Source organism: Microplitis mediator, chromosome 4, assembly GCF_029852145.1.
Source record: "Microplitis mediator isolate UGA2020A chromosome 4, iyMicMedi2.1, whole genome shotgun sequence".
Classification (NCBI taxonomy): Eukaryota; Metazoa; Arthropoda; class Insecta; order Hymenoptera; family Braconidae; genus Microplitis; species Microplitis mediator.
The window spans coordinates 9,613,569-9,630,234 of NC_079972.1; the positions used below are offsets into that span (position 1 = coordinate 9,613,569).

General features: G+C 31.1%; 1 protein-coding gene across 3 annotated transcripts in view; it reads right to left on the reverse strand.

Moving 5' to 3' along the window:
- The window catches only part of LOC130666554 (uncharacterized), a 255,052-nt gene that overhangs the window by 143,941 nt on the left and 94,445 nt on the right, over positions 1–16,666 (reverse strand). For all 3 annotated transcript variants that reach the window (XM_057467666.1, XM_057467668.1, XM_057467667.1), the window contains one exon: positions 16,131–16,253. In XM_057467666.1, the coding sequence (XP_057323649.1) occupies positions 16,131–16,253 (123 nt within the window). The remainder of the gene's footprint in view (positions 1–16,130; positions 16,254–16,666) is intronic.

The window sequence follows — 16,666 nt, forward strand, 5'->3', positions numbered from 1 at the left end:
ACCCATTCCCTTATTCTCTATAACAGCAAATGATATATATATACATATATATATATATATATATATATATATATATATATATATATATACATATATAGACGTTGAGATAACTAGAGCATCGAGTATGGCATTTCTGCAAGTGATCGTTAGAAATGATTCCTAACTAGAGAAGTACGAGAGTCTGGAGAGTGAATTGAGCATTAAGCACGATGAACTAATCTGCCAAAGTTGTTTAGTTGGTCGGTTAAAATTATGTACGAGACAGTAGTGCAAGTTATCATAATCCATAAATATTTATTTATTTTATTAATATTTAATTTTAATCATAGTACTCATCATCATTAATAATTTAATTGAGGCTACTACTTTGATACGCCAAAAATAACACTGGATTCCAACGTGTCAATTGAAATTAATCACATCAATTTAATAATTTAATTTATTGAAATTACTCTCGTAAAATATCTGATTAATTATTTAATATCATGATAATTGATTATGAATAAATAACACAGATATTCTAAAAATAACTAATTCACAAATAATAAAAAGATTTAATTAGATATCGGGGAAGGTCGTGTTTGAAAAAGCTGTTGTTCAAGCAGTCAAGATAAATATATTTTCTGGTAAATTAAAAAAGTCAGAAAATTAAGTTTCTGACCGAACGCTTACGTATATAAAGTAGAAGTACCGTTTGTGGCCACTGCTCCATTTTTGAATATTTAATACTTTATTTTAATTAATGAACAAGTATAAAATGAAATTTCCATTTTAATAGTGAGACAATAGTATCTTTGAACACATTTTCAAAAATAAATTATGTCATTGCGTACATTACACAGTATTCTATCTAAATTTTCCAAGTATCCAAAACTGGCCCTAAAGTTCATCCAGAATTAGTCAGAATAGCTTCCTAGGACCTCAAAACGTCGACATCTGATGAAAACTCGATTTTCGAAAATTGAACCAAAACCAATAGCTTTCCCTACTTTTGAAAATTTTTGAATCTCAAAACGGGAAATTAAAAATAGTGGTATTTTGTTTCAATGATTAACCAATTCTTTAGGTAAATTACATTACGAAAGAAGTGGAGTATACCCGAGTCGAAATCTAAGGCATACTTTGAACCTGAATGAGCATTGAAAAATTGCATTAGACTTTTAAGGACATACGGAGGCATAAATTAGACCTACATAGAGATAAATCGTGAAACGAAAGTAATTAGACTTAACAGAAAGAAGGACTTGCAAGGAATACTATAAAAAGGTAAAATTGTTAAATTCGCGAACTACTAGAGAATTGATGCAAGTTATCCAGCGATGTTATCCGTACATTAATGACACCTAGAAGTGGAATAGGACCTAGAAGCAGCCTGGGACCAACAGAGAGTCAATCCAAAAAATTTTGAGTCCGTTTGTTTCACGACATGTCTTTATAGATCTAATTCATGCCTTTGTAAGTCTAAGTAGGTTCAATTCAACCCTTTGTAATTCTAAGTAGGGCTATTTCGAGCTTTTACAATTATTATGTCCTAAAAAGTCTATTGTAGTTTTTCAATGCTCATTCAGGTTCAAAGTATGCCTTAGATTTCGACTCGGGTAGCAAAAAAAGTTACTAGAACATTTTAGGCAAATGCATGTACCCCTTTTTACTACGTGCAGTTGGAAGAAATAAATAAAAGTTGCAAAATAAATTTGAAAAACATAAAAAGTCGTAACAAATTAAGCTATTAAACAATACATAATATTTTGAAGGTGAGTAGATGACAGATATGGTTTTTAAAACTGTCTCCTCGTGTGTGAGACATATTTCAAAAAATTCAGTTGGCAGAAAGAGCTTCTAGTATCAGAAGTAAGATATCTTAGATGCGATTTCTCTAATGGAACGAGGCTATAGAGGTATCTCACATCGTATAAAATTGCCGACTGATAAGGGTAAGTGAGATGAGATAGTCATTCGGACAAAATGACAAGAAGAAACTAAAAGCTTTGCCTTCAACTTTTGCACTTGACTCTTTATTCCATAATACGATTGCGTCTCTTTATTTTATTTTTCTTTTTCTTTTTCTTTTCTTTCTTTTTTTTTTTTTTGCTACTGTGACATTTACAAAGCAAAAGCTCGTTTGGAACTGTGGGTCCGTGGATTCTCAATGAAACCAGGACGAAATCTTAAAGGCGCAGATGCCAATGATTGTGTACAGCTGTCACACGCGTATGGAACAAAAAAACTCTCTTATTCTTTCTTACAGGATTTTTTTCAGTGTCAGTTGTATTGTAAGTACTCTAAGGTAAGCTTTGCTTCAATGGAAAATTTCCAGATACGGATAAATTCAGTCAGTCATTTTCGTCACGTGTTAAGAAAACGGTAGGAAACAATCACAGCGAATGACAAATAAAAAAAATATATAATAATAATAATAGTAAATGAACAGAAATTTATATTTGTATATAAATTTATATACAGCTGCACCTCTCAGAGAGATCAACTTGTCCCATATTTCCACAGACATTGTCACCGTATATTTTTGAACAAAAAAAAATTATATGAATTCAAAAATTGATTGTCTGAAGTTTTCTCTTAATTAATAATAAAGTTCATTCACAATGTATATAAAATTAAAATGTATCAATAATTTATACTGCAGAGTTGTAATCTTATAATTTAATTAATAAATTTTGTTGGCATCAGTGACCCAGTTTTTAATTATTCGTTTTCTTAAAAACTGTGTACTCAATAATAAATCAAAAAAATCTAAAAGTAAAAAAAAAGAAAAAAAATAAATAAAATAGTAGTCAATAATTTATCTAGCTTCCGATTCATTTCAACGATTCCACGATAACAATGACAAATAGCCCGTAGCAATAAATAAAGCTCGGGAAATTAAAAGTGAGAGAGCTGAATGATTCTGACATTTTCCTATCTTATTATTATTTTTTTTTTTTTTAATGCACTGCACTTACTCATTCTTTCTCACTTACTTATTCACTCACCCACTCACCCTTTCTCTGTTCCTCTTACACACGATACATACTCACATATTTTTTCCAGAATTCAAGAACATTATTCATTTATTTTTCGTATACCCAACAGTATACACAAGCGAGATAAAGATAAATAATAAAAAGGAAGAGGAAGTAGAAGAGGAAGTGAGTCAGTGAATGAAAAGAGTAATAAAAAAATAATAAAACAACAAGCCCTCTGTGCCGTACAAAGTAGACCTGGCAACGCGGGACACATTGCGCTCATACGTAAAACCCTTGCTCACTTCAGTCTGTAAACCATTATTAAGTGAGAGCCTTTTCTGGCGATACAATGTAACTTTAAACAATCACTACATATATCAACACTATTGTCTCAAAATTATCCGTTATGGTACAACCCTCAATATCATTAACAATTCAAAGCCGATTACTTATTCTATTCATAAGTATTAGAATAATAATGATACCCTTGTTAATTAATTTTCCAAAAATACACTAACGCAAAAAATTAAAGGAACAGAAAAATTTTATAAATTTTTTAGTGATTTTTGGATGGCTTTAACTTTGTGAAAAATAATCGTATCAAGATATTAAAAAAAGCATTTTATAGCTTGAAGTCTCTAGTTTCGGTGCATTTTTATCAAAATTTGGTATTTGAAATGTATCAAGTAATTAGTTTAGATCGCTCAGAATTTGTAAACTGTTGATAATCAGAAATAGCTTTTTCTTTTTATTTCATTATCATTTTCATGGTTAAATTTTGTTGAGTACTGATTAAATTAATTTTTCTGCTGAAAATCAAGTATAAATTAGTAGTTTATCTATCAAGTGCGAGCGTCTTAGACTCGATTGTACTAGATAAATACATTAGTTTTTGTGACAGATATTTGAAATTTACTACATTTAGTGCCTATAAATGGCAGGTTATAAATCCGCGTTTATTTATTTGGTAAGATTGTTTTGAGTATTTGTTGAAAATTAAAGAGAAGTCGGTAAGTGGACGAATTAAAACGATGATAAACTTTGTCACAAGATGGCTCGTTAAGTTACTTCGATATTTTTTGGTCGTTTGCTATCGCACATGTAACCAAAAAATATTTTTTGATCCGATGATGACGTCACTATTAGAACGATTAGGTATCTTTTTTACCAGCTGTATCTTATCTAATATTTTTAGCTGCCGGCTATAGGCGCTAAATGTCGTAGATTTCAAGTGCCTGTCACAAAAAATTTTTTTTATTTCTGTGTAAATTTACATTTTTCTTATAAATTTTACTTGCAGTTAATTAAACACTGACTTCTAGATCAATAAAAATTGTTTATCATAACATCTCTTTTATTCATGATAAAATGACATGAAAATTTTTTCGAGATGACTCATCTACTGAAATCAATCCTGACGTTAGCTGTTTAAAAATATTGAGTAGAGGTACCTTTTTTGGCCAGTTTCGGACACGTTAAAAAATTAAATAACAAAATTCATGCACTGTAAAAAATCGGGAGTGAATTCGGAGTGATCACAGATTCTATTCAAATCCGAATTCACTCCGACACTCAAAATTCGGAGTTTAAAAAAATTACTCCACATTCGGAGTAAATAAGGAATTTGTCGTTTCAATGAAGTGATTTCGGAGTGATCTGGATTTTATTAAAATCCGCGATCACTCCGATTTAGAGTTTTATATTAAAATAAACTCTCCTCTGGAGTTACTTTTATTCCGAGGAGATTAAATAAAATAAATAAACAGGCATCCACTCCACATTCACTCTGCGTTCACTCCACTATTTTTTTACAGTGTATAATACGCAAAGACATAATTAATTTTTAAGTGAGTTAGACGATAATTTTATCACGCTATTAAAATAAAAGTTTTTTTTATACTTTTTCACTAATTAACAGAAAGTGCTTAATGTCTAAAAATGGAGCAGTGATCAAAAATGATACTTCTACCCTATGTGAATCATCATAAATTAATATCATCATTAAATAGATCGCTCAGGGTGAGAAGAGATATTTTCCATTCAAATATTTTAAAATTTCAAAACGGCTATTTAATATTCATACTACTGCTTTGTTTTTGACAGATAAGTCTTCAATGATATTTCATAATAAAAGAAGTGATAAATTAAAATCAGAAGGTAGCTGTCAGGATTTTCAATATTTGAAAGATTCTGAGCGAACTCACTAAATTTCTTAACGTGAGGAATAATTTGTACCATACTTATATGTATATATATATGTTTCTAGGACATTCTGTTCTAAAAACTGCCTTTAATAGTACTTCTATATATACTTATATTTAGATTGATATTAATATTCCTAAGACACTTTAAACTGTGATCTCAAGTTAAAGATCATGAAACCACTTGGAAGCACTTTAACAGGTCACAGAGACTCTAACCGAGCGTTTACTAATGTAATACTCCGAACAGTTTAACTGCTAGTGGATTATACTTGTTATTTTTAGTCATACTATTACGAGCGAGTAAACGATAATGAGCTTGGATTATTACGAAAACATAAGTATCCTCAACTACAACAATAACGAGGATTGACTGAGAGACGGCCGAGTACGAAGGATTCAAGTGGTTGATTTTACCACTAACGATCCTCTATTTATTATTGATTTAAAATTTTTTACTCGAGTAATCGTGAAAATAAAATAAATAATAAACTTTTCAAGTACTTTTTATTGCTGTGAATTATTATTATTGTTATTATTATTATTATTATTATTATTATTATTATTATTATTATTATTATTATTATTATTATTATTATTATTATTATTATTATTATTATCATTATTTGATTTATTTTAATATAGAAATAGATATTGTGAATTGATTTGGAAGATAACTTTTGTGAAAGGACTGTCAATAACACTGAGGATGCTTTATCAGCAACACGCTCGAATACGTATATACATATATATATATATAGATATATATAGATTAAAAGCTTGCTGTGCGATTACTTTGAATCAGTTGACCGTACGGTTTGTCTGGTCTTACCACAAGTTGTTTCTCATTACGCTCGGGTTCATTCAAAGTTTGCATAATACTATCAGACATGTGATCTATGCTTTAAAGAGGCGTGAAATACTATCGTGGGTGTGGTGAAAATATTCCGTTAATGGATGCTTTATAAAAGTAGTAAGAAAGAAAATAAAAAATAAAAATAAAAATAAAAATGAAAAACCGGAAAAAATGATAAATATGTAGTGTCAGTGGTTCGTGTATATGCAAAGTGAGACTTGCTTGCGCGTTCGTGATGCTAATCAACTAGGACCAGCTGTCGGTCAGCGTAGACAGAAATACGTTGAGAAAATTTATTTATTTTTTTATTACTGTTTCTTTGCTTTCAAGTTTTTTCGTAATGGAAAATCAAAAATTATTGATATAGGAATAGGTGGTTGTTAAAAATAATTATAGTTCGGAATAATAATTTAAGAATGAGATATATAATAGGCGGAATGAGTAAACTTTGAATGTACTTCTTGAGCAACTCCTTGCGGCTTCTTATTCCTTTTATTATTTCCTTTTTGTCTCTCTTTCTACACTAACCACCAATGGTGTATAAAAAGTATGAATAAGAGTGAGTAAGAGAGTTTATGTAGTCTGCTGGGGGCGATTTGGCATTTAATGGAATTCAGGCAAAAAGCCGAATGAAGGGCTGAAAACGCTACGGGGTTGGAAATTGAAAATTTCTTGCGGCGACTCTTAAGGCAACTATGGCGAGAAATTACACTTATTACCTTTTCTTTCAACAAACTTATATACATATACTTAAATTTTTTTTTACTACTCGTTGTACTCTATTCCTGTTCATATATATTTAATTCCTTTGTTCTCAGAGATTCACACTTGAAACTTTATTTTTTCTTAAAGTATTAAATTAATTCATAGAATGTATATGTATATATGTATTGAAATATTTTAATTTTATTGCATCATTATATTTTTCAATAAAACAAACTCAACTTCTATATCACTGAAAAATATAAAATACCAAAAGCTGTAACTTTAATTAATAACAATCGTACGTACACACAAACGCACACTCGGACATTATCTTGAAAATAGTCAGAATAGTTTCCTAGAATCTCAAAGTGTCAAGATCTGTTAGGAATTCGATTTTCAAAAATCGGACCGAAACCAATAAATTCTCTTCTTTTGAAAATTTTAAATTTCCTTAGCGGGAAATTTAAAAATATTCTAAAGTTTTAAGTCACTGCTATAGAATGCTATTTGTAAATAAGAAAGGGTTGAATAAAATGAAAGACTGGAGGCAAAATGGGCTACCTGAAAATTTTCGTATGAAAATTTTTTTTTCCCTTCACTTGCTAGTAGAACCAAATATTTATTAAACCATTAAACGTTATTAAACCCAACAACTAATCGTATAATACGGACAGTTAATAATAGGTGACATAATAAAGGTAAGGGTGAGAATAGTTAGATGACGTCACGTTGGGTCTTCTCGGAGGGCCCCGTCGGAATACCCCTTCTCCGTCCGCCTCAATGTCCATCTTGCCCTTCTCTAGTGGGGGTGAACCTTGTCAAAGGCTGGGGGTAGCTCCTGACGTCAGAGGCTGCAGGCCTCAAGATGCTTACCGAGCAAAAGGCTCAGTATTCAGGAAAGAGTAGGTTACAAATGTTAGAATTTTTTTTGAAAATCTACATCATTTTTCAAAAATATAAGCAAAAAGTAAAACCTTTGACATCTTCAGGATTAAAGTGAAATTTTTTCTCAGTGTTGGTATTCTACTCAGCTGTATTTGGCTCTATTAGAAAAAAAATTGTAATTGCAATCTATTGACTTTTTTTCAATACGAAAATTTCAATCAAAATAGACTTTTCAATTATGTAAAACATTAAAACGGATTAAAATTGTAAATCTCAACCAACGAAGATAATAACAATAACTTCAGCACATAATTATTTATTGTTTAGTAGGAAATATAAAGAAGAGTAAAATACAAAATGAAATAAGTTACCGAGTAAAATCAGTAAGAAAAAAATACGTTACGAGGATTATACGTGTGATCATCCAACAATAAATCAGAATTAATTTAAGCACCATGGAAATCCTCTTTGGATCTGTGGAAAATGTAGTGGGAGGTGGTAGGTTTTACGTTTTACTCGGCCACAAGCTCCCTGAAGTTTATAGTAGAAACGAACCGCCCAGAGATTCATAAATCCAAATAAACGTTCTTACTCTCTTACTCTTTATCTTTCTCTTCTCAATTCTTTTTTCTTACTCCTTTTCTATCAAATCCTTTTCGTCCACAACCGCGATTCTGCGATCTCGTCGATAGATTCATTCTGCAAGTGCAACTTTTATCTGAACTCTCTTTCTTTATATATATGTATGTATAGTAAAATAACGGTCTTCAGAGTTGAGAGTTCTGGTGAGTTATCTTGATAAATAGTTCCTTCATTGCAACAGTAATATCACTGTGAGTAAAATTGAGGAAATGGCCAAGTTAATATCATTGTCTTATCTATCGTAATTTATCATTTTCTAATTAGCACTCTATAAACTATCATACGTAAACATATTTAAATGCACTGAGTTCATAATCATCGGTAAGTTTGTTTAAAATAACTTTAAACTAACTATAAATTAAACTAATATATACAAAAAACGATGGGGTAAAATGAGCTTTTTTTCTTGATGTTTTTATGCTAAAAACTCTGTGCTGGTCATTTTTTTTTTTCTCAAGGTTTAAATAGGGTAATAGTACCAGTACCCAGCCCCAAACCAGTAGCCAGCCACCTCATGTTAAGTTATATCTACCCGACTAGAATTTTTCATAAGGGCCTGACGAGGTCCTTATCGGGTTAACCTTATTTCAAATAAGGTCCCGATCAGGGTATCCTGACGAGGATCCTGATATGGATGTAACGCTTAAGACCCATGAGGTCCTTATCGGGATTGCCTCATCAGGACCTTACCAGGATATCCTCATCAAATCCTTATCAGGATTACCTTATTAGTAATTATTTTTAAGAAAATATTAAATTGCAAAAAAAAAAATAAGAGAATTTTAATTCGATCGAGAATGTTATCTATTGTATTGAGAGCATTAATTAGAGGAAGTAAACATATTTTTTATTGATGAAAAAATCCCGATAACTGCTGGGCTCGAACCTGCGTCCTTTCGATTCAAAGTCCTCGATGCTATCCACTGGGCTAACATACACAAGTGATCTTGAGAGTGTAAATATAATATTCATTATGATGTCAAAGAATAACTGATGAAGAAGTAAAAAATCTGTGCTGCAATGATTGACGTGATTTATATATAATATTCTTTTGTACTTTTTTTCATTTTTAGCCTGTAAATGAAATATTTAAAGAGATGGGATAACTTTTTTTTGAACAAGGATATCCAGATAAGGTCTTGATCAAGAACTCCTCAGGTCGACCCGATGGCAAATAACTTTTTTTTTAATAGAGATATCCTGACGAGGTCCTGATCAGGAACTTGTCAGGTTGACCCGATGGCAAATAACTCTTTTTCAATAGAGGTATCTTGACGAGGTCCTGATCAGGAACTTGTCAGGTTGACCCGGTGGCAAATAACTTTTTTTTTAATAAGGATATCCTGATGAGGTCCTGACAAGGAACTTGTCGGGTTTGCACTAATAAGGCAAACCTTATATTAACCCGATAAGGTCCTTATGGTACTTCAGGCAAATCAGGAAGAAATTCTAGTCGGGTATATATATATTTTGAGCCAATGTTAAAGTATGTGACCGGCTGGTTACTGGTTAGGGGCTGGGTACTGGTGCTCTTACCCATTAATATATATTGTTAGGCCACTAAACATCCCATATACGGCAACTTAGTTAAATTCAATTTTCAAATCGATTCAAATTCATTTTTAAACCAGTCAAATTCCAAAGTCGGCGACGGGATGAAACCCAGGGCCAAAGGACCTCACTTTTTGTGTAAAAAATTCTTTCGGCAATCGCTGGGATTTGAACCCGCGCCTGGCCACTGATCAAGTTCGAAAGCCCTAAGTCTTACGCTTTAGAGCGCTCGACTATGATTACCGGTTTCTATGGTGTCATAGTAAAGCCGGATCATGTTGGCCATCTAATGGAAATTCAAATAAACACATGGCAAAATTATTATGACTATAGTAACATTAACGAAGATTATGTTAAAAGTTATTGTAACCATTGTAAATTTTACTATCGCCTTTACTACCGGCTTTACTATGACACCATAGCATTTCAAACGAGAGTAATTTCTCCGTGTAGGTACAGATTTAATTCCACAGATAATTGGAATCATCGAAACGATTTCAGTTATGGTATTGTTATCCAGTCAACTCAAAAATGCGGATTCTTAATAATAAATTGTATTTTTAAGTTTTTTTTTTTATTGAAAAAAAATTTTTAATATGAAGGGATGAAAAATAGTGAATTCTATAAGGGTTCAGGGTAAAACATTTTTTTTATGATTTAAAAGTAATCGAGGATTGAAATAAAATGAGTACATGGACCCTCAGAACGACCCTCGGACTTTTCAGAAGTTCAATGCTAAGGTTTTTAATAAGAGATATGGCAGTCACGTATAGCTAAGCTAATATATATTGAACGATTCGTGTAAGACGCGTTATTACTTGGCATACCAACGGAAAAGTCGTTTTTTCTCTTTTCTACGGGTAAGATATTTCAGTGATATGTCAAACGAGAAGGTTGACATTAAAGAAGACGCTATGCAGACGCGCGTCATATTACTGTGTGCATCTCGGCTTATATCTAGATATATATGTATACATATATATTTTTAGTCGATCGATAATACTTTTGTGATTTTCACTGTGAGATATCAAATTCATATATAGAAATATATTCTTTGTAAGATTACTTGTCATTTCAAGTCGAGGACATAATATAATATAATATATCATATACACATTTTTTCCCCATTAAAGCAATATCGTAGTATAAACTTTATAGCGCATAAAAATTAATTGGCCGACAGTAAATTATTAATTTATTGAAATTAAATTTTTAATATGATATTAAATATTCAAAAGGTTATATTTAATATATATTAAAGTCCATTTTATGAAAAATGTAATTGAATTTATAATTCGATGTTAATCATAAGCGATATCACTTAAAATAACTCGAATGTCCCCTAATTTAATTTTATCAAATTTTATATTTACATTCACCTCAATATTCAAATCCACTCAGATTTCAATAGATCTTTGATTTTAAATTATTTAAAAATTTTTTTAAGCTCAAAATTTAATATTTTCACGGTTCGATAATCAGACATTTTCTTTAGCTTTGATCGACATTGATCCGTAAATCTATATAACTTTTTTTTCCGAGTATTTATTTATGAACAAAAGTATCTATGTATTATATATGATCATATATTTGTTGAGGTTAGAGAAAATTATTTTAAGTTAAAGTAATGCGATATATAAAAGTCAACACATAATATTTAAAATAGGATAACAGTTATGATAAACAAACGGTGAATTGCTTAAGTCTCTAGAGAAAAAGAGAAATGAATAAATAACAAAAGGTATCACACATATAAATATATACATATATATATATATATATATATATGTAGAGAGAGGGAAGAAGTCGAAACGCGAATTACGGGTCGAGCGATCGATCGTCATCGGCGATAAGTTCAACGAGCCGCGCAAGCCTGCCTATTCGCCACATGAGCAGTATATACAGAATTAAAATGAGGATGAGGAGAGTAGTAAACGTGGTTGCAGTAGGATCTGTTCGAAGAAGAGAAAGAGGAGACGATTATATTGGTATAATGTATAAAGTTGTGAAAGAGAGAAAGAGTAAGAGAGAAACTGAAATCGGTAGTGAACGAGAACACCCACATGGCAGCTTCCAGTTGACCTGTCTCGCCAAAAATGCAGAGCATTCTCCCAAGAGAGAAAGAGAGTTCGCGACCCGACAGGGTCCACGCTTTGCAGAATCGGGCGTGCGACGCGAGGAAGGGTTTGAGTCGTTCGGAAACGAGCCGGAAACTTGGGGATCGATATTTGGACTCGGTGAAGCGAATGCAAACGCGGCAACACGAGAGAATTATAAAAAGAAAAACAAAAATATAAATAAAATATAGACCAAAGAAATTCAGAAATAAAAAATATAATAAAATACAACGCATGAAAGAATTGAAAAATGAGAGTTTCTGCATACACAGGAAAAAAACTCACTTGGGTCAAGAGAAATCTACTTGAGCCAAGAAGATCATTATGAAGAAAGAAATTTTTTTGACTCAAGAATATGTTTTTCTTAAAGTTTATATTCTTCATTCAAAAAAAAGTTCTTCGATTAATAAATCAAAATTTTTAACCCAAGCATAATTTTGTTGCATTGAAAAAAAGAAATTTTTTGCTTAGGGAACCTCAAACTCTTGTTCCGACTTGGAGCAAAAGTGGTAAGAAAACTCAGTTCAAGAATATCAGTCTCTTGGTTTTTAAATACCCCCAACTAACCATTGAGAATAGAGACCTCTTTGCCTTTTTTAAAGTATTTATAGTTAAAATTTTATATACCAATATATGACCTATGTCAGCCTAGTGAATAGCAGCCAAGACTTCTAATCAAGATTAAAATACTTGAATGAATAATTTTCTCGTCTTTGAACATTTTCTCGAATTAAGAAAACAGAATGACTTCGGAAAACGAGAATTCGATTTCAGTGAAAAAAAATTGTTGATTCAAGTTAAAATTTTTTTTGTATATATATGTATATAAAGTCTATGTACATTTAAAATATATGTTAAATGAAAAGTCTGTTGTAAGTACCAAAACTCTTGGACAATCCTGTAAGCGTATTGCGAGAATCCGATTTACCATAACTTCTGTATTCGCATTTAAAGTTTCGATAAAACGATACGAAATCGATTGTATACATTTATGTATACAGCTTGCGAAAAATAGTAAACAAAAAAAAAAAAAAAAAAATAGAAAAGAATAAATTGGTGAAAAAAATTCAAAGGTCAAGAAGTGAAAATTAGTTTCAATTGGAATGGCAATTACGCAAATATCTTTGAATGAATCTACAAAATTCATTATCCAAGAGACTAAAAAGTAAAGCTACGGTTTTACAGGTCGTCAGGATATTATATTCTCCACGTGGGACTGCACTTACGTGTACTACTTGCCAGTGGTAGTGATAGTGGTAGCATCGAACACCGTTCTGGGCAAGTCGAGTGTGGAGACTCACATAGGGGCCGATGGGAAACGAGAGGTTTATACTACACAGTCACGGAGGACACGAGAGAGAAAAGTGACTCAAGAGGGCCGCGTCGAATTTCCCGCAGGAATATATGAGATTCTTTGGATTCCAACGGCGACTCTTTTTATCTATTCCGAATGTTAAAATGCGCTAGTGCCTATATCGCGATGCTACAGGAGACGAGGGAGTTTCGGTGAACGAAACTCCGATAGTTATTTCTTTTTATATCATACATATTATTATTATTATTTGGAATTTTTTTTCTTTTAGCGAAAATTGGTTTTTTAGAGTTTATTTTAAATAAAAGTCAACTATGAATATTTCAGTATCGGGATTTTCGTTATTCGATTGATTTTTTTTGCTTTTAATATATAATTTATTCTTTCAGTAAACATTTTATTGGAATTTTTCTAAATGCTATAATGAAAACTTGTTTCAATCAATAAAAATAGATGGTCAATTAAAAACTATTTTTTGTATTGAAAAAAAAAAAAAAAAATTACCAGCATAATATTGCATTAGATGTGAGCTACTTATTGATGATACTGATACAAGACGTTCTAGAAGACTAGCTGTTGGGAAAAACAATGTAAATTTTAAAATGTCATATTTTAAACTGTGCTATATAAATAATCATTTGTAGTATCAATTATCCGTCTTTGGCAAGAGTTACCCCTAGATCTGATTCAATCAGACAGTATTGAGATTTTTAAGAATAAGATGTATGATTACCTACACGGAGAAAAAAGAATAGTAATGATTACCATTCTACATAGTAACCATACTAATTTTTTGTAAAATGGTAAATGATGATATGTAGAATAAGATTCATTACCATTTTTCTGGTAATGATTACTGTGTTACATTGAAACAAGTGAAATGGTAAAAGTCGCTATCTAGCATGGGAATCAGGGCTATGTAGAATGCTACTCAGTCCCATGCTTGCCCATACGAAAAAAATGTATATCTGGATATATCCGGACAAGTCTGCATATATGAGACATATATTTATATAGATGTTGCATATATGCGACATGTTCCAGATTTGCCCGGATATATCCGGATATATATTTTTTTCGTATGGGTGAATAGCTGTCATTACAGTTTAATAAATTGAAAAATTGTCAAATCTACAGAAATAATATGGGAAAATAACATAACCATATTATGTCAGATTTAGCGATAAAAACTGTCAAATTTACAATAATAATACGTAAAATGTTGATTATTTTTATTCTTTGATGACTTTGAATGTGGAAACGCATTAGGTAGTCATTCTGGTATAAATAAGCTAGGAGCTATTTATGCATTAGTACCGTGCCTTCCACCACTTATAGTATCCCAATTATCAAGTATATTGTTAGTTTCGTTATTTTACAGTTCAGACAGAAAGATCTTCGGAAACAAAAGTATTTGTAAAGTGTTTAAGGAACTGAATGATTTGCAAAAAAAAAAACGGAATAAAAATTAATGTCGCTAATGTCGAATATTGTACATATTTTGAATGTGGTTTGATCCTTGGCGATAATTTGGAATTAAATTCTATTTTTGGATTTGTAGAAAGTTTTTCTGCGAACTATTCGTGCTGTATATGTTCAGTACATAAGTTAGATTCAAGAAAAATGATCATAAGAGATAAAAATTTACTGCGAACAATTAACAGTTACGAAACTGATGCTAATATGTATTCATCGTGTATTTAAAATTGCTATTTGGCCTGCTGCCTTGGCATAATAAAAATGAATCAATCAATCAATATTTTTTTCCGTGTAGACAAAATGCAGATCTAAACTTTTTTTCCGGGATTATTGTTGATTGATTACTTAAAATTTTTATACTAATTTTGTAAGATGATCTGTATTATTTAATTTTGCCATTTGGCCTGTGCCTTAGCATGAAAAATTTAAATAAAAAAAAGAAAAAAAAAAAAGTAAATGAAGATATATATAAATTTAAATTAATAATTTAATTGCTGTAGAAATTAAAAAATTTAAACTTATACATAAAAAAACAAAAAAACACGACATTGTAGTTACAAGTATCGGCATATAATAAAGTCAGAAAAAGAAAAATGAAAAAACTTAATACTCGAGGGAGAGAACGATGTTTTAGAGCGATTTAATAAAATTCATGGAAATTTAAGCGAAAAATAATACCCAGGTAGAGTGATGCTGTCGATTCAGACGCAGCGTAAAGGAAACTTTTCTTTAACTTGATTTATTAATTTATCCGATGATCAACTCTCTCATAGACTTTACGACCGCGTTTTCGAGTAACTCCAACAGGCTCATACTCGCTATTACTTTTTCTCTGTCTCTGTCTTATCATTCCACCCGCGATCTTTCTCTTTCTCTATCATGCATTCATCCGTCTATTCTGCTAGTTGCAGTAGTAGTAGACGCGGATAATAAACTTTCAAAACTTTTTCATCGTTATTTTTTTTTTATGTCTCACACAGAAAACTTACTCGATTGCACTCGGAAAAATTTCAACAGTTATAATTATCTTTTTGCTTCAATTATTTATATTTTAAACAAAAAACCTAACGTATGATATTGAGCCCGCGTACATGGAATTGGGAACATGTTGAGAAAAAAAGTGAGTTTATTTAGTCTAGTTTATTATTAAAATGTTTACAGACACAAACAAGTAAATATGTGAATAAACTTGTTTGTGTGACTGTGAACAGGGAACGAAGCCCTCTTTCATTATTTAAATTACTCACAATAACTGTTAATTGTACTCTATATATATATATATATATATATATATATATAATACAGATGCGTATAAAAGTTTACGTATTATATAAATGAGTTAAAAACTAGTCAAGAACTAAATAATAATAATAAAAATAATGATAATAATAAATGCACTAAAGAATGATGACTACTCACCGAGTTCTGGGCCACAGACTCGAGGGATAATTTCTAGAATGGCACTGCAAGACGGGTCTTCGAAACACAATTGTCGTGCGAATAGACAATTGAGAATTGCCACTGCAGTCTTGATATTTGGACCTGTAACAATTTAATCATCACTTTAGTATTTTTTAAATCTTTATTATTTTTTTTTTTTACAATATCGAAAAATAAACTCTGATTGGTATTAATATCTTTTCTTACTTTTTTCTTGTGTGTGTGGATAATGGAACACATGAGATCGCTGAGATGTCTGATTTTCCTTCTTAATAAATATTTAAAGGACCGGTACAATAGAAAGTCATTCGTTTCATATTTGTAAATATATTAAGATTTCTATGCATATATTTCGGTGATGATGGGGAGGAGGGTCATATTTTTGACGCAATATTAATAGGGGGGTCGCAAAAAATGTGACATAGCGTGACGAAGGGGGAGGGGGTCTAAAATGATAAAATTTTGCGTGACGTACTGTCTGAACAGCCCTTACTATGTTTGTTTTTTTTTATACA